The 18,646-nt window shown below is 37.0% G+C and overlaps 3 protein-coding genes across 3 annotated transcripts; all 3 read left to right on the top strand.

The window, feature by feature from the left end:
* Positions 1-378: 378 nt before the first annotated feature.
* LOC132186281 (aquaporin PIP2-2-like) lies at positions 379-3,286 on the top strand. Its single transcript, XM_059600174.1, has 4 exons — positions 379-800; positions 882-1,177; positions 2,640-2,780; positions 2,868-3,286. Exons 1-4 carry the CDS (start codon positions 494-496, stop codon positions 2,985-2,987), a joined length of 864 nt encoding a protein of 287 aa, XP_059456157.1. The 5' UTR covers positions 379-493; the 3' UTR covers positions 2,988-3,286.
* A 4,147-nt stretch (positions 3,287-7,433) lies between these two features.
* LOC132187702 (uncharacterized) lies at positions 7,434-11,144 on the top strand. The gene is made up of 2 exons (XM_059602106.1): positions 7,434-8,464; positions 10,895-11,144. Exons 1-2 carry the CDS (start codon positions 8,206-8,208, stop codon positions 10,918-10,920), a joined length of 285 nt encoding a protein of 94 aa, XP_059458089.1. The 5' UTR covers positions 7,434-8,205; the 3' UTR covers positions 10,921-11,144.
* A 4,502-nt stretch (positions 11,145-15,646) lies between these two features.
* LOC132187140 (caffeoylshikimate esterase-like) lies at positions 15,647-16,854 on the top strand. The gene has a single exon (XM_059601337.1). It carries the CDS (start codon positions 15,730-15,732, stop codon positions 16,723-16,725), a length of 996 nt encoding a protein of 331 aa, XP_059457320.1. The 5' UTR covers positions 15,647-15,729; the 3' UTR covers positions 16,726-16,854.
* Positions 16,855-18,646: the final 1,792 nt, after the last annotated feature.

Raw genomic sequence — 18,646 nt, forward strand, 5'->3', positions numbered from 1 at the left:
GTGTTAGGGGTTCATAATTCATTTGTTCAGTAACATAAAACAGCTCTAAGATTTAAGGCTACGATCATATTCCGTTCATATTAGATAATTAGAGAAGAAGAAAACAAACAAACAGGCGTAGTAAGTGCGATGCAGAAGGCTTTGGCAGTACATGGCCATTGGCTACATGAATGAGAGAGAGACAGAGAGAGAAATGAAATAAGGTAAGTGCGGATTGGCGTGGTAATGTCAGGAAGGGACTGAAAGAGACCAAAAGCTGGTGCTTAGGTGCTCTAAGTGTATTAATTAAGTCTTAATTAATCCCTCCTGTTTAAACCAAAATCTCCTTGACTTTTTTTACCTCCTTCCTGATTCCTCTTTCTTTATATACCCCCACTGCGCTCCCCTTCTTCCACACCCAAAGCTTCTCTCTGTTTCTCTCGAGCCTCCTCTGCTTTCTTCTTCTTCTTCTTCTTCTTCTCTCTCTCTCTCTCTCTGTGTTGTTTTGAGTGTTATGGCTAAGGAAGGGGAGGTGCCAGAGCATGGCTCATTCTCGGCCAAGGACTACCACGACCCACCTCCGGCGCCGCTTTTCGACGCCGTGGAGGTCTGTAAGTGGTCCTTCTACAGGGCTTTGATAGCCGAGTTTATAGCCACCATGCTCTTTTTATACGTCACAGTGCTCACTGTGATAGGCTACAAGAGCCAGATTGACGTCGATAATGGCGGGGAAGCCTGCGGCGGTGTTGGGCTTCTCGGCGTCGCTTGGGCATTCGGCGGCATGATCTTTATTCTTGTTTACTGCACTGCTGGGATTTCAGGTGGGCGTTTCTTTCTTTTCTTACCTCAGAGAAAAAAAAAAAAACGTTTCTTTGCTAATTTTGTTGTACGTTTTTACGCAGGGGGTCACATTAACCCGGCGGTGACGTTCGGGCTGTTTTTGGCACGGAAGGTGTCGATGGTGCGGGCGGTGAGCTACATGGTGGCTCAGTGCCTGGGAGCCATTTGCGGAGTTGCGCTAGTGAAGGCCTTTAATAAGGCCCACTACTTAAGGTATGGCGGTGGAGCCAACACGCTGTCTGTTGGGTACAGCACAGGCGTTGGATTGGGCGCCGAGATCATAGGGACCTTCGTGCTTGTCTACACCGTCTTCTCTGCCACCGATCCCAAGAGGAATGCTAGAGACTCCTACGTTCCGGTACGCACCTTAACATTCCTCCATTTTTGGCAGCTTTCATAATATATTTACGTGTTTTAGGATTTCTTCCAATTTTTAAGGTTAAATCTTAACTATTGGACCAGTAATTGAGATCTTGTCAGGTCAATAATTAAAGGAATGCACCTGCCAAGCTTTTTTCTTCTTCTTTTTTATGTTTCTTCCCATATTTGTTGCAAATAATCGTTTTTACTAAACAAACTACTTGTTTGGGAGAGACAATTCTTTCTAATTCTTCTCAGTTTTTTTTTTTTTTACATCTCGTTTTTAGTTGATTTGGCGGTTCTAAGAAAAAAATTGCAAACCCAAACGAGCTTTAGCCTGCCTTTTTTGAGCTATTTTTTTCTCATTTAAGACTTAACATGGAGAGAACGCTGGTTAACTCCTTCACCTCTAACCTTTTAATTTTGTATTAGGTTTATGAATTATGTAAAAAATTGTCGATATTATATAGGTTGATTTTAACCTAGATCTTCAATATTATATAGGTTGATTTTAATAGAACCCATTTAATTAAACGGACCAAATCTTTTAATCTTAATTCTTTAATATTGTATTGGGTTAGTGAAAAAATTTTTGTTTAATTAAACGGGTTAAATAATTTAACTCTTAACCTTCTAATTTTGTATTGAGTATGCAAAAGATTGTCCGGGATAATAGCATAGATCTCCGATAGATGCTGAAAAGAGCTTTGCTTCCGACCCTCTTTGCCCGAGGCGGCCGGAGTATGGGGCCCACCTGATGGTAACCCCTTATCTTTGTGGGGGTTTGTCTGGCTGGATTGGGCTGATTACCGAATTGTAGCGAAGCGAATCGCAGCCGATGTTGATATTAGGGTGTATCATATGATATTACGTTAAAAAATTTTCTTCCTTATTTGTCTTTTGGTAGTGGGAGGATTGTATGCTTGATTTGCTTGGATATTATGAGCTGGTAATGTAGCATGGCTAAGGTGGGTCCGTGGAAGGAGGGTGACCTAATTTTGTTTCCTTCCAGAAAATGATTCTCCTTTTTCCAATGCGTGATACGACTTGTCGTTTTCTTACTAAGGAGCTAGTAACGACAGTAGGTGCTGGTTTTCTGTGGTTCCTTTCTTCCTTGTATAGTTGTATGTGAGTAAAGTAAGGTCCAAATTTGAATGGCTTGGAAAGAAGGAAGAAAAAAAAAAAAAAAATGAAAAGAAAAAGAAGGTTCAAAATAAATGCGACATGTCTTTTGTTGTGTATATTCGAGGACGCTCTGTCGTTTTCCTATGGATGGCTTCATTGGTCCCTGATTCGAATGTTAAAGTTGTTTTATTTTGTTTCACGGGTGGAATTTTGGGCATTTTTTAAGGTGGTTGGAGCGTTCTATGCAATTGAGCTGCTCGGATTGCATGCAATTTAAAATAATCTCTTTATTGTGTGGGAATGTTTTCTTGACATTAACTTATCCTAAAATTAAGGTTTTGGCACCGCTCCCAATTGGGTTTGCCGTCTTCATGGTTCACTTGGCCACGATCCCGATCACCGGCACTGGTATCAACCCTGCTAGGAGCCTCGGAGCCGCCCTTATCTACGACAAGAAAGAGGCCTGGGATGACCAAGTTAGTATTATAATGTGTGCATGATAAGTAGCATTTTATCATTGTTGTGCCATTGAATTTCTAATGTGTCTTTCTTTGTTTTTGCAGTGGCTCTTTTGGGCTGGACCATTTATTGGTGCAGCTATTGCAGCTTTCTACCACCAATACATATTGAGAGCAGGTGTTGCCAAAGCTCTTGGGTCATTCAGGAGCCACCACAATGTTTGATTAGAAGTAGGATTTATAATAGTAGTTCAAGAACGAAGATTAATGGGGGATTGATTGCTTATCCTTTGGCTCTCTTCATTTCCTTCACGTGAGAGGGGTTGAGGATCATGATATTGTGTAGATGAAAAGTCTGTCCCTTTGAGAAAAAGGGTGCTTTTTTCTGTTCCTCTTTGTCCTTCTATCCACTTGCCTTTCCATTTACTTCCATGTTGTCTTTTTCCCACTTGTCTCTTCGGTTCTTTGTAGTACTCATTGCTTTCTTTAAGTAACTTTCTCAAGTGTGGGTCACTTCCTGCTTTTTTTAATGTCTCAATTCAGTGTATTTGGTAAAAGGGGGAGGGAGAGAGGGAGAGACATGTCCAGTGAAATGACTTTTAACACTAGGGATAGATGGGAATTATTTAGCTATGTTTACTCTAATATTTTTGTGGTATGTGACGGTGTATATTGAATTAAATAATGTGACAAGTGAGATTTAATCTAAGACCAATGAGAGTTGGAATGAAGCTTATGGGTTAAAATAATGGAAGATTGGGTTATTTTGTTGAATTAGGATCTTTTTCAATTTATTTGAAATTGAAGAATATTTAATTCGTTATGTTAAATTAGTATTTTTGTACCCTTAAAAAGTGGAAAAGACAAAAATACTTTTAAAATATAACTAAGTTGGTATTTTGGTGGCTCACTTGTCACTTTGTCAGAAACAAAAGGGTAATACCGTAATAGTTGGTTCGCTTCCTTTTCATTTGGAAAAGATAAATAATTTGAAGAAATAACACCAAAAACCATTTTGGGCCAGTAAGAAGTGAACCAACTATGGCCCAAAAGGTTGAGACCATCTGTCCAAACATCATCCGGAGCATGAGCACTGGCAATGGACCATGGTGTTGGATGGGCTTAGGCCCAAGTTTGGACTTGTCTTCTTATAATAACAAGTATGTCATGCTTGAATTTGGGCCATAAATTAAAGACGGTTACCTTGATAGTTTTTCCCTTTTGGGGCTCTCAATGGAAGATGTTTTTTTTTTTTTTTTTTTTTTTAAATTAAGTCTATTCAATTGACATTTGTTTGAAATGAATGTGTTTAAAAGTGAATATTATAGAATCACATGCTCTATTAAAAATGCAAGTAAGAGTTAAAATAATATGCATCTTGAATACTTGTCAACTTAAGAAAATTCCTCCAATATGTCCATAAATTTTTCTTCTTTTCCTATTTTTCTCTTGCTTATCTTTTTTGGTGGGAAGTGAAACAAAAGGGTGTTCGTTACGAATTGAGATCTTTAGTAATTTTGACAGTAATTTTTTGAAAGAGTTCATATAAAACTTATTTATGTATATAGAGTCCTACCCATACAAATGAGTTTTATACAAACTTTCTCACAATTATGACAAAAAATCATGTGAGATTCCAATCCTTTCATTTCATTACTCGCGTGACCAAATTGTTGAAGGATTTGTTACCTCTGTGGACTGCACCCTTGGCAAGCTCTGATATGAGGTTTATGGCATGTTTGAGATTGCATTTAAGAGGCATAAAAAAGCTTTTAACACTCAAAAAGTTTGTTTGAAGAAAAAAATACTCATTTGGTAAAAAAATTAAAATCACTTTTAAGGATTAAAAAAGTCTAAAAATAGCTAAAACACATTTTTGGCAAAAGCTTAAAAATTAAGCTTTTGCTTAAAAATGTTTTTTTGACTTAAAAGCTCTATTTCTCAAACACAATCTCAGACTGACTCTTAGTCGATATAGCTTCCCTAGAGGTGGAAGTGATTCCTTGGTTGACCCAATTATAACACCAAAGCCTACTTCCACAATTCACATGTTAAGTGGGTTTATTGGTAAGATGAAAAGGTGTTCTCACTTCTAAACGAGGAATACTAGATATTTTCATGGTGTTCTTATTTTGATCTTGTGGTTCTTGGTGGATATTATTTTATAAAAAAAAAAAAAGAAGAAGTTGCTCTTATTTCTCTCACTTGTTTTTTATAAAATAATAGGGTTAAATTCCTTTTTGCTTTATGTGGTTTAACAACTTTATTTTTTGCTCTATAAGATTTAGTTTTTATTACATGAAGTACCTTGAGTTTACATAAAGACGGAGATAATACTTCCGTCAAACTTCCGTTCAAAAATTGACGAAAATTTATATCAGCACCCTTGAAATCTTGACGCATGTCCATATGCAAGTGTCAACGAGTTTCGAAAACCTGCTACCAAGACCTACTTTTACATGTTAAATGGGCTTAACGCTGAGAATGAAGAAGTAAGATGAAAGGGTGTTCTCAGTTATGAATTTACTAGTCTTATTCAATATCCACTAGGCCTTTGTTGGAATTATGTGTCAGTCCTGCTATATCTACACGCATAAAGGAAAAGCGAATGGGCTGCAAAACTCTTTTAAAAGGTGAACTAGTGTTGTTTTTTTAGAAAATTATTAAATTAGTTTATGAGATTTGACCTAATTGTATCAAATATATTCTTATTTCCCAGGGTTTCAAAATAAGGATTAAGCTTAGGATTATGCTCTAGTTTTTTTTAAGAGTCGTCTAATTTCAAGTGTTCTGTGAAAAACAGAGAAAGTGAAATTAAATATAAACCCTTAAAAAACTATCTACATCACAAGTGTGTTGTAGTTTTTATTTTTATTTTTTTACAAGAACTACATTATGACACCTAAACCAAATCCTCAAAATAATCTTATAACTCTATGTGGTATGCCTTTGTATAAAAATGATTATTCTCTTCAAATTTCCGACAATTTTTCTTTGAAGAGAAAGGCCCTTATCGATCACTTCCATGGATCTTTGGAGTGATTCAACCACCCCATATGTCGTTTTAGGAGTGTTCAAACCAATTTAATAGCCATTGAAAATAGTTTGGCCACCTTACAAGTTAGTTTTGATAATGATTCGATCAAGTTCACATATCAATTTTTTGGAATTGGATCCTCTTCGGTCCAAAATGGGTTGGAGAGTATTCAGTTTATGGTCAGGATTTCGTTAAAGAGATCCAACGACCACAACGATGCCATGTGTCCCATTAATAAAAAAAATATATTATTTAAAAAATTTTAAACAAAATAATATATATATATCTGGCTCTGAACCATCAAAAGAATCAACCTTCAAGGTGACTGTTTTTTGGTGCGTGTGTGAGGATGGTTGGTAGCAAATTAATGGTGGATTGGAGCGACTTCAATTGTGACAACTTATAACTCACTCTTTTAGAGAAACATATTTTAACGTATATACCAACTTCAAGCTTCAAGCAAGAGCTTTCCTGCTTACCTTTTTTATAATATTCCAATGGTCGACCCACATTTTCCAGGTTAGTTGGTCTATCCATTTAGTCCCCCCCAATTAAAGCAATTAAATGCATCTTTTTGAAACTTCCAAAATCAATTATTTGTAGTAATTGATTTAACCTACCAACTTCTCATCGCATCACATGTCCATGCTTATATTTAGTCAAATTGTGTAGTAAATTTAGGTGAAAAATATAATTATATTCTGCTACTTACTTTAGTCAAAAAAAAAAAAAAAAACCATTTTAACTCCCTATAAGACATGCACATCAAGCATTGAAAGAGTAATGCTACGTAATTTTTTATATTTTAATAGAGGATGATTCAAGAGCTACTAAACCTTGTCACGCTAGTTTTATAAGATATTTGTAAGATGTTTGTGTTGTATGTAGCATTACTTTTTGAAGAGAAAAGAATATTTAAATATAATAGTAAAAGTAAATAGCTAATTAAAACACTCTTGGGCAGTCTTGATCCGACGCTGGCTGAGGCTGGTGCGGCTTTAACGACGATTCATTTGTGCAAAACATTGGGCTTCCAACGGGTCCATTTTGAAGGTGACACGAAGATACTGGTAGACAGAATTAATTCATCGATTGAAGACTAGAGTCGGAAGGGAATGATGTTGGAGGATATTAAGCTCGAGCTTCAATCGATTCCTCAATGGCAGATGACCTTCATACGTAGAGATGGCAATAAAGTGGCTCATGTTCTTTCAAATATGGCTATAAAAAATAATGTAAACCATCGGTGGTTATTTACCATTCCTAAATGTATCAACGATATTGTTAGGATGGAGTATTCCACTCTATCATCGTAAGTTTATATCAATAAAAACGTATTCTTATTTTAAAAAAGTAAATAAATAAAGAGTAAAATATTAGTATTTTAAAAGAAGTGGGTGGCTAAAATATATAATTTTTTTTATTTATAATAAAGAAAAAGTGTGCTGAGGTGGATGTGACGTACGTGGTTAACCACACCACCAGGCTATCACATAATTGTATGTAGAAAGCCAAATAAATGTAATAATTTTTTCCCTTAAGATAAGAAAGCATTCACAGCCCCCATCATTTTGTCTAATAGCCTATATATATAGCATGTGAAAGTTGGTTGAACAAAATAGTTAGAGGGGAGGAATGGCACCCATCACTACCCTTGTCATCTTCCTTATCTCTTCACTTCGTTTTCTTTTAAATCCTCAGCCAATTAACGGGTTCACTTCTGCAGAAATTCCCATGCCGTATCCGCCATTGGGTTTTGGTTTTTTGCACATCCACCCACATGCTCTCTCCATTCTGTAATTGATGTCCCATCATCACTTGCAGGCTCTCCATTCAGACATATCACATGGCAGCTGCTTCCTTTGGATGCATGAATCCCTCCCCTCCCATGCTTGAATCCAGCTGTTTTTTATTTTGGGATTTGGAGAATCGGATTCATGGAGAAGAGAAATCTCATTTTAAATTCTCCCTTTCATTTCTTATTCATATTTTTATTACGGCGCCATAGTGTTGAAATGACAACCATCGTTATTTGTCTTTTTCTCGGGATAAAATGAATACATTGTAAATTTTTGGTAATTTGGGAAGACATTGAAGCAATCTTTAGATGTAAAGAGCTTTGCAAATTGAGGGTTAGTTCGAAGAATATGTGTACTTTTACCAAAAAAAATTTTCTGGGCGAATGTTTTGTTACAATATGATTCTATGGAGTCAGCGCTGGATGTTTTAACATCTGACGCTGTCGACGTAACAAAGTAAAAAAGATATTTTTTCTTCTACTTTTCTATTCGTCTTGGGCTATCTTCATTCAAATATATATATTTAGTTAGTTATTACAACCTAAAGAAGAAGTTGAATACTTGAAGTTCAATTCGCGTAGCGCGCGCGCGAGAGAGAGACAGAGAGATGCATCTATGGCCATCGATGAGGATCAGGGACTCATTCAAGATTGGTTACCTGAGAAACCTCGAGTGGAACCTTAATAGAATGAAAAGCGAAAAGCCGGAGCCTTCAAACAGTCAGAAACTGTTGAGTAATGAAGAACCGGTTACCAAAGGAAGAGAATCTGCGACACCCAGTTCAGAGATTCGTGGTGGGGCACTTGCGGTGTGCAGGGAGATTGTGATGCTTCTCTCGTGCTGTTATTGCTGTTTCTGCTGTGGAGGTAAATTAATGTCGCCATCCCTTTTGCGTTTCTTGTGTTTCTTGTTAATTTGTGCTCTGGTTTGAGGTTTTTTTTATTTGGGTTTTTTGAGATGGGTATTCTGAATTGATTAATCATCTGGTTGGAAATATTGTGCTTTGTAATTTGTATAATACAAACTGTAAGACCTTTCCTAAAGGTTATGATTTTTTCTTTTCTCTTTGAATTTTAACTTAGTGGGAAAAATAAGCTTGATATGATGAACCTTTGTTGAGCATGGTTTCTTGAAGCTGGGTTAAGAGTTTTGTAAATTACTATTGGCTGTAAATGTAATCATTGAAATCAAAATTGACAGCACAAGGATGCTAAAAAATTGTTGTGGAATCAACTTTTCCAGTTTCCCTTAGATGTGTTTACGTTGACAATGGGCAATACGGTTCAGATTATCTAGTCTGGGAGAAAAATAAAGGATCATATACCTCTCAGGGATAGGAGTTCAGGACAAACATGTTTATTATTAATGTAGTTATTGTATGAACAAACAAACATATTGTTGCTGATGCTAATGAGCAATCCCCCCCCAAAAAGGAAAAAACTTCAATCAATCTTCTCTCTCTCTTTCTTTGTAGTTAGCCTTGGGGATATTGTTGTCTATCTTGTTCTTTCTGTCTCTCTGTGAAGAGTTTCATAGTTTGGTGACTTTATATATTGAGGAATACCTCAATAACTTGAATCGATGGGTAGTGGATCCTTGCCTCTTAACAAAACTAATTTGGGTTGGCTTAAGCTTAAATGAGCCCAAGTTTTAACCGTTTAATGTTACCAGTGGAAGCAACAGCCAAAATATTGGGCATCTTTCTCTGTCTTATTGCATGCGTGTTTGTTAATTTTGCTGTTTATATTGTAGATATCAATAGGTCAAGCAAGTCTGCTAGCAACCCCTGTTAATTTGATTCATTGGAGATTCATGGATTTCCTGAATCTGGTTTGGTTTCATTGGATTTGGCTTACTTCCAGTTTTCCAATAACTGGAGATCTCCTGTTATAGGTTTTGATGGATTTTAGAACAAATGACCAAGTTCTTGTCTTTCAAGACTAACAATACTTCCTCTTCCATTTGAGTTATCGATCACTTTGACCACAGATTCAAGTCCCCCACTCACCAAAGCCTCAACCACCTCCTAGAGAGATGCTCATCCAGGAGATAACTCAAGCTACTCTATGCCCCGATCATCCATGGCCTAACCCACGACACCCTCACCCTGTGAAAATTAATTTCTTTCTGTGTTGTTGCCGACATGGATGAGAAAATTGAGGATGGAGCTTGACAAGTCTGTTTGTTCACAAGACCACTGTGACTACAAGCAGAAAGCAAACTTGTGAAAGTGATCTCATCAGGCCAAACTCTGCAGGCTTTGAACTAAACAAAAGCCTGGAAGAGGATAAGACTGTAATATAATGCAGAAAGAGTGTATAACGCAAAAGGTCTGACCCAGAAAATCACACTAATTTCTGGAGGGATTTCAACTTCCGGGAGCCAAACTGATTACGTTACTAACTCAGTAGTTGGGAGTCTGGCGAAAGAATCTATTTATCTGTTTTAATTTTTTGGTACACAATCTGAAGCCATCCAATTTGAATTTAAGGGCTCATAAAATCAAGTAACTGTCAGGGAAGGCAGGATCACTCAACCAGTATGAGTTTGAAACACGCCTAGATTGCAAGAGCCAGCCACTCGCATTAGACATTATATGCGCTCAAGAAGCTATTGCAGTAAAATCCCACCAAACTATGTTACTACCATTTTAGTTCAAGCCAATATAGAGATGCAGGCATCTTCCCATATCCAAATCACAACCTTGTGAGCAAACAGAATGAAAATTAACTAAAGTGAACTCGTCGAGATCCATCCCCAATTTTCTCATCCCGTGTCAGCAACAACAAAGAAAGTTAGGCCATGGAGGATGATCTGGGCATTCAGTAGCTTGAGTTCTCTCATGGATGACAGGATGAGCATCTCTCTGAGGTAGTGGAGGTTTTGGTGATTGGGGAACTTGAATTGTGGGTCAAAGTGGTGGATAGAGAGTGAAAATAGAAGAGGAAATGCTGTTAGTATAAAAAGAGAAGGACTTGGTCGTTAGTTCTAAAAATCCAAACTTTTAATCTTGACCATTGAAACCAACACCTGGAGATCTCCCAGTTATTGGGAAACTGGAGGTAAGCTGAATCCAGTATCATCAAGGCTATCAAGCTTTCCACAATTGCTTTTGCTTTTAGTTTTCCCTTTTTGAATATTTGATTTGATACCAACTGCTCCTGTTATTTGTTACCAGTATTTTTTTTGTTTTTTTTTTCAGATTACACAACTATAAAATTGTATTGATAGCTGGTGTTGGTGGGTTATTTTAGTCAGAAGCATTTACTGATTTTATGAGAGTTTTCCTCTTTCAGCTTGCATTGATGAAGATGAGAAGTGAAGCAGTATTTGGCAGCGCATTTGGTTGTTCAATCTATCCTGGAAATAACCAGATTGCATAAATTGGAAATTAGCAAATCTTCTTCTGTACAGGTTTTGTTACAAGCATGTTAAATTATAAACCAGATTTCTTTTTGTTTTTTGTCCAAAGTATAAATTTGCTATGTATCTTGATGAATACTGGTACTTTCTAATTAAGTATAACACGTTCCTCACTATTTTGTGTGTGTTTTTTTTTGTTTTTTTCAGATTGTTTGTTTGTAGAAATTCCAGTATAACGGGCGTCTTTTAGCTTTGGAGCCAAAATCATAGGATTATGTTTTGTTTTTTTTTTTTTTAGTTTATTTGATTTTTAATTTTTTGCTTAGAGAAATGTAAATCATGAGTAGATGGATATTGTTTTCACCAATAATCTGCAGTCCTCTTTGGCATCTACAATTCCTTTGCTATTAAGTTACTATTGCATTAGATACAATTTTTTTTCCCCTCTTAATGTTTTTGTTTCGACGTAAAATGTTTTTAGCAGAAAACATTTTACAGTGTTTGAGGCGTACGGAAAATCTAAATATATTAAAATCTAAATTTCAAAAATGTCCCTACCATGTCTTGGAGGTGTCATAAGAGGTCGGGTTCTGGTCAGGTCTCGGTTAGGTCTTAGGCATGTCCTGGGCAAGTCCTGATCAAGTCCTAGGCAGGTCTCGGGTGAGACCTAACAACTTTTCGGCTGGGTCTATCGATTTGAGAATGAGATGCTCAAACTTGAAAAATTGTTTACAGTTTTCAAAAATGAAAATCATTTTCCAAAAATAAAAGAAGAATTTTTGGTTAAACATAAAATATTTTCTGTTAACTATTATTTTTTGTCACACAAAAAAAAAAAATAAAAAAAAATTCCATAAATCATTTTACGTCAAAACAAAAGGAGCCTAAATTTCAGCTTAATATTTCACTAGGAAATGCATGTTCAGCTTAGGGGTGTCAATGCGGGCGGTTCGTTAATCGCTAACCGTTTAACCATATTAACCGCTAACAGCCTAATTGCTATAACCGCCTTGCGGTTATTGGGTTTACTAACTGTAATTGCTAACTACCTTTTTATATAATATATTTTTATGATTAAAATTATAAAAATATTTATACATATAACATAATCACTTAATCATTAAATCATAACTTTTAAAAAAATAATTAAATCACAATTTGAATATTAATATATTATCACTATAATTTATATGATTATATCATATAATCACTTGATCATTAAATCACAATTTTTTTTTAAAAATAATTAAATCACAATTTGAGTATTAATATATTATCACTATAATTTATATGATTATATCACATGATCAATTGATCATTAAATCATTTGATTATATAATAACAAATTATACATATATAATATGACATAACTCATAAGTATACCAATTCATACTAATACAACAATTAAATATCTAGAGACTTATTTTCAATGTATGTTATCCATATGTATAAGTCTATATAAGTCTATATATGTTATAAGTCTATATAAGTCTACATATGTATATGAATAATATAAATGTATAATATCAATACTTAATCATATGATTCAATGACAATTCAAATATTTTATTCAAGACTTCAAGTGAATCATATTATTAATGTACAATGATGATATGATTCGTATAATATCAAATTAAATAATTGACATTGGATTAAACAATGACCAATGTGTTACTTATAAACACAATTTAAGTATTAATGTATTATCATTATATGTTGTAACAATTGTCTGAATTCTGAACTTTTTTTTATATGTTGTGTTGAATTTTTTTTTTTATATGTTTGTTTTTTTTTTTTTAAAGAAAAAAGTTAACCGGTTATGATTTAATATTTAAGGAAATTTTTTTTTAAAGTACAAGTGTAAATTTTGGGTCAAATATTTTTGATTTTTCAATATGAGCTCTTTTTATAGCAATTGGGCCCAATAAGACACTAAAAATACAAAAAAAAAAAAAAAAAAGGTAAAAAAAAATCCCAAAAAGCTCTAAAGAAAGCAAAAAAACGCCCAAAAAGCCAAAAAAAAAAACCCCAATTTTGAAAAAAGGTTAGCGGACGGTTATCTATTTTACTAACCGCTAACCGGCGGTTAACTGCTAGGCGGTTAGCGGTTGCGGTTAGTGAAATCTACTAACCGCTAAAGCAGTTACGGTTAATGGTTATTGCCAATAACCGCTAACCGTAACCGCCTTGACACTCCTAGTTCAGCTCACTTGATGGCTTTTGTTTGTTATTTGAAGCTCCAAGATGATAGCAAAACTTGTGCACGTGCAATCGTGCATGGCTCTTGGATGAAATGAATGGTTTGGATTTAAAATTTTAAAATATAAAATTCCCCTAAAAATTTTAGAGGATCCGAATCCAAATTCGTATAAAAAAACACACTTTTAACTTGCGTAAGCAACAATTAATGTCCATTAATGCAATGTATTAATGACATTGGTAATTTTCTTGCTATTCATTGAATTAGGATCCCTATTCATTAATGACATTTCTTTTTTTAATGGACATGTTAATAAATAACTCAACTGTGTGACAAATAACACCAGCTTAACACTTGAATGCTTCACTTAATCACTTTATTTTACATAAATTTCTAGATACGTTTTTTCATTATATTTCCATTTTCTATTCTAAGATTTCATTTTACTAAAATATTCACCATATATATATATATATATGAGAAATGTGTATACTTTTGTATTCCTCTGTGGTTAAAGATAAAGTGAAGTGTTATCCAATATGAAATATTCCAAAGCTTTCTCTCTTCTTTTCGTGGGCTTGCTAATTATTTTCTCATTCGGTACCGCGCGTGTCCCCTCATCTCCTTCATATAAATAAATAAATGTTCTAATTTCTTTTTCTTTTTGGTACATTTATTTATTTATTTATAAATGTTTCAGGAGGAGAAGGAGTCATAATAACAGGAGGAAGAGAATACATCAAAGTGAATCCTTGCACCACACCTGCTTGCGGTCGCGCGTGCGGGGATTCTTTCAAATTTCCTGAGCCTCTTCCGATGTGTTTTGGCCCTGACACTTGCTGTTGCATGGGTGGCTAACAATGCATGCAGGAAGAATTGAAGATGAAAGAAATTATATAATTAGGAAAAAAAAAAAAAAAAAAAGAAAAGAAAAGAGTTGTTGTTGTTGTTGAGAAAATAAAATCATATTAATTTCAGAGAGGCGCTACTATACGGTCAAGTTAGAAAACCATTTTAGATTATTTCAATTTATAAAATAAACTTGGTTGTACCAAATTATATTTTAAACAACAAAAGCTTAGAAAATTGTCTGAAGCCAAAAAATTTCTCAAGCTTCACGTCTGTTGCCCAGACAACAATGCCGCCACCTGTAGAGACACTGCCCTGCCCAGCTCCACCAAGCCCACGCAAAAGCCAAGGAGGAGATGGGGTGGCCGGTCAGTCACCCTAGGCCATCTGAGGTGGCCGGCGAGCCACCCTAGTCATGGGTCTCACCTCAAAACCTGTCTGAAACTGTTGTGACTCGCCTCAAAATTTGATTCTAATGCCTCAAAACTCGTTATTTGATTCAAAACTAAAACTTAGAGGTGTAAAGTGAACTCTTTAAGGATTTTATCACCTTAAAGGTCGAAAAAAAGAGCTCCGGTGTCGGAGAAACAGCTAGACCCGTGGGTCTGGCCATGACCCGCCCCATCGGTTAATTGGTTTTCAGTAGTGAGGAGGAGGTTAGATTGTTTTAATCATGTGTATTCAACTGCATTTTTTTAACATGTTATAAGACTCTCTCGGCCTACCAACACCAACTAGCTACTGAAGGCTCACCAAGGCCCCGTCACCTCCCAAACTACTTCCCACGCCATGAGCCATTCGAGACATTGTCCTCAGATCCTATACGAGCCTGTCCGACCACGAAGGTCGATCCAAAGGAAAGCTCATGGTGCTTTCACGCAATGTTATTATCAAACATTATCATGTTAACACTCAATTAGAAAATACAGGCACAATTTTTTATTTATTTTTAATACTTTCCAATAAAAAAATGACATATCAACATAAAACAACAAATCAAAGTTAAACCTAAACGCCATGTCTTAGTCTCTATTACTCACTATCATCCACAAAATTCTCTTATGCCTTTTTTTTTGGGTTGTTAAAATATTTGATGAATTATGTTATATGTCATGTCAACGCCAATAAAATGATAACACATGTCACTCTTAATTTAAAAAAAATATAAATATATTAAATTAAAAAACCTTCCGCTGCCTCAATTTTTTTTTTTTTTAAAAAAAACTCACACTTTCTCTTGTGTTGCCGTTGCCGTTTAAGACAAGCACAATATCGTTTTTGGCTATGCCCAAATCAGATGAAAGGCTTGTATAACCATTTTTTTTTGGGTGAACCCACTCGCTAATCACGATAAAAGCAAGGGCAGTGTTAGTTCGACTTTGCCAACAACCTCCCGCTGCCTCATTAAAACAACTTCAATGCCTTGCTGGAGAGGAGCCGATCCTCTTTAATAAATGGGTAAAATTGTTATTTTACATTTTATTGAACAATTTTGGCCCTACGTTGATCCTCTCCGGTCCATTTCAAATTCCTAATTTCTGTGGTGGCATTTATATAGTACGGAGTTGTATAATAAATGATATACACAGATTTGCGGTCCAGATCAGTCCTTGGACTGAGAGTCCAATGAAAACAAAGCACGGGGATGGATAACCGTCACCTCCAAGGGGGTCAATAAGTAGTTCGACGCTGTGACTGTGAACCCAATACCGAGTGAGAATGGCGCACCCAGTGGCGGAGGCCAGCGAGGAGAGCCCATTCGGCTCGCTGACGGCCGACCAGTTCTACGAGCGCCACAAGGTGACCCACGGTTCCGAGTACATCACCAACGCCAGGGGCCTCAAGCTCTTCACCCAGTGGTGGACACCGCTCCCCCCGACCCAGCCCATCGGAATCCTAGCCATCGTCCACGGCTTCACAGGCGAGTCCAGCTGGCTGATCCAGCTCACCGCCGTTTTCTTCGCCAAAGCCGGCTTCGCCACCTGCGCCATCGACCACCAGGGCCACGGCTTCTCCGACGGCCTCGTCGCTCACATCCCCGACATCAACCCCGTCGTCGACGACTGTATCTCCTTCTTTGACGCCTTCCGTACTCGCCACGCGCCGTCCCTGCCCTCATTCTTGTATTCCGAGTCCCTCGGCGGCGCGATCGCGCTCCTCATCACGCTCCGCAAGGAACGCGTGGGGCGCGCTTGGGACGGCCTCATCCTCAACGGTGCAATGTGCGGGGTCAGTGCAAAGTTCAAACCGCCCTGGCCGCTGGAGCACTTCCTCTCCCTAGTCGCAGCATTAGTCCCCACGTGGCGCGTCGTGCCAACGCGGGGGTCCATACCGGAGGTCTCGTTCAAGGAGGAGCGGAAGAGGAAGCTGGCGTTGGCGAGCCCTCGGAGGACGGTGGCAAGACCACGCGCGGCCACGGCGCTTGAACTTCTGAGGATATGCAGCGAGCTGCAGGGGAGGTTCGAGGAGGTGGAGGTGCCTTTGCTGATCGTTCACGGTGGCGATGACATTATATGCGACCCGGCTTGCGTTGAGGAGCTGTATCGACGCGCCTCGAGTAAGGATAAGACGCTCAAGATCTACCCTGGTATGTGGCACCAGTTGATTGGCGAAACAGATGAGAATGTTGAGCTGGTTTTCGGGTACATGTTGGAATGGCTTAGGAACCGCTCCACACGCGCCGCAGGAGAGGGTGGCCCTAACCTTATAAAATAGTCGTCAGCGATGATGTTTTTAAGTTTGTATACATGGCAATATTAGCAACCAATGAGAGCTTCCCTTGTGGCTGCCAATTGCCAGTTTATGTAATATATCCGTTAATAAGTTATCTGCTTCTTTTTTCCATTCATAATGCTATTTTCCGCCCTCATTAGTCAAAATTTTATTGCACTAATTTGTTTTAAATCACTTTCCGAAATTAATGTATTTATTGTCTTCTAATATTATTCTGTTATCGATATATTTGGCACACAAATTCAGTGGACTAAGACATATAACTACATAGGCGTAAAGCCAATTTATTCATAGATTTGGAAAGATTCTCAGCGTATAAAGAAGGGGGAGATTTTGCTTGCCTATTTGGTATCCCACTGGCTTTACACCATGGCTGCTCATCTGTCTCATCACCATTTTAGCTCTCCATCAAGGCTGTTAGTTCTTGTGTTGGCTTAATTCAGTTTCAAAATGCAGATGCTACTGCTTATGGGCTCAAACACTGATATAGAATACTCAGAATCCAATCTCCACCATTCATAATGTAGATTCATGTGTTATGAACGTCCCTGCAAAATTTCAGCTCAATCGGACCACAAACGCCCATCGATCAGAGCTGTTGATTAAGACTGGACAGGCCGGGTCCGGACCGCAATTCCCCGGGTCCGGACCTCATTTCCAGAAACTAAAATCTTGCTCTGCAAAGCCGTGTCCGGACCGCCCATTAACATGTCCGGACACCCCGTAAGTTTTAGGCCCATAAACATGATTTTGAGTGGGTTAGGTCTAGGGTTTTGTCGGGAGTATATATACATCATTATAGAAGAGAGAAGCACGAATTTTTACCCCCAGAGAGTTCGTCGGAGGCTGTGCTAAGAGAGATCATATGTGGTGAGCGTTAAATTAAATCTCTTAGAGTTTTAGTTATTCCTTTGATAAATCTACGGTTGAGAAGTCTATCGGAAGAGTCCGGTAAAGGAGAATCACGTTGAAGAAGATTGTGAGCAAGGAGACGAGTTGTAGGCTTGTCGATCTTACAGAGCCAAGGTCTTGCAAAGGGTTGTAAGTGTTCCTATTGTCTGTAATCTCTGGATAATCTTTTGATAGTGATTTCTTGGGTTTGGCTGCCCCAGAGAGGTTTTACTTTTAGATCGGTTTCTAAAAGGTTTCCTCTTCGTAACCAAAATATCTGTGTCTGCCTCTTTATTGCTTTATATATTTTTGGTGATTGAATTGTTTATTGCTTCATAATATTAATTCCGCATAAATTGTGATAAACAAGTTTTTGGAGTCGGCATAGCGTTTTTCAAAGGCCACTTCTCAGATTAGTTGGGTGCTCAAATCATTGAAAACTGCCTTTATTAGCTTTCTTCTTTTTCTTTTTGAACTGCTTCTAGGGTTTCAAGATATGTCAATTTCGGGGCATATTTGATTGTTAAATGAGCCGCTTTGTCTACTAAGTATCATAACATTTTCTAAGTAATGTTGTAATCGGGACATATTCAATTACACCAGTACTAGAGTATAAAGCTAAATCATCTAAGTATACTTTTAAATAATGTAAAATTATATACACCTTACTTTACACTTCAAATGCGAAATGGATTCAGGCAATTAGCACGCAGTAACAATTCATTGGTCTTGGTGTCAATAAGCATAAGGAAGCAGAACTACCATAAAGGTTGAGAGATTTTGGCAACTTTAATTTCCTTTTTTTTTAAAAAAAAAAAAATCTTTATAAAAATGTTATTTTCTATATCCAAGCCCGTTAATGATGACTTTTTCACTCCTTAGATACTTAAATGATTTAGTTTTATACTCTACTACTCCTCATACTTGGAACCTTCTTTTAGTCTATCAATATTTCAGGTTGCAACTTTTATTTTGGTATCTACCCAGTATCCTTTGATGGGTTCCTTCTTCA

Source organism: Corylus avellana, chromosome ca7, assembly GCF_901000735.1.
Source record: "Corylus avellana chromosome ca7, CavTom2PMs-1.0".
NCBI lineage: Eukaryota > Viridiplantae > Streptophyta > Magnoliopsida > Fagales > Betulaceae > Corylus > Corylus avellana.

What these genes read in the sequence shown, in the direction of transcription:
- LOC132186281 (XM_059600174.1), top strand. Translation starts at nt 494, where the DNA reads ATGGCTAAGGAAGGGGAGGTGCCAGAGCATGGCTCATTCTCGGCCAAG. An exon ending in CTAGAGACTCCTACGTTCCG is followed by an intron (nt 1,178 to 2,639) that starts GTACGCACCTTA and finishes CCTAAAATTAAG; the next exon opens with GTTTTGGCACCGCTCCCAAT. An exon ending in AAGAGGCCTGGGATGACCAA is followed by an intron (nt 2,781 to 2,867) that starts GTTAGTATTATA and finishes TTGTTTTTGCAG; the next exon opens with TGGCTCTTTTGGGCTGGACC.
- LOC132187702 (XM_059602106.1), top strand. Translation starts at nt 8,206, where the DNA reads ATGCATCTATGGCCATCGATGAGGATCAGGGACTCATTCAAGATTGGT. An exon ending in TTGCTGTTTCTGCTGTGGAG is followed by an intron (nt 8,465 to 10,894) that starts GTAAATTAATGT and finishes TTCCTCTTTCAG; the next exon opens with CTTGCATTGATGAAGATGAG.
- LOC132187140 (XM_059601337.1), top strand. Translation starts at nt 15,730, where the DNA reads ATGGCGCACCCAGTGGCGGAGGCCAGCGAGGAGAGCCCATTCGGCTCG.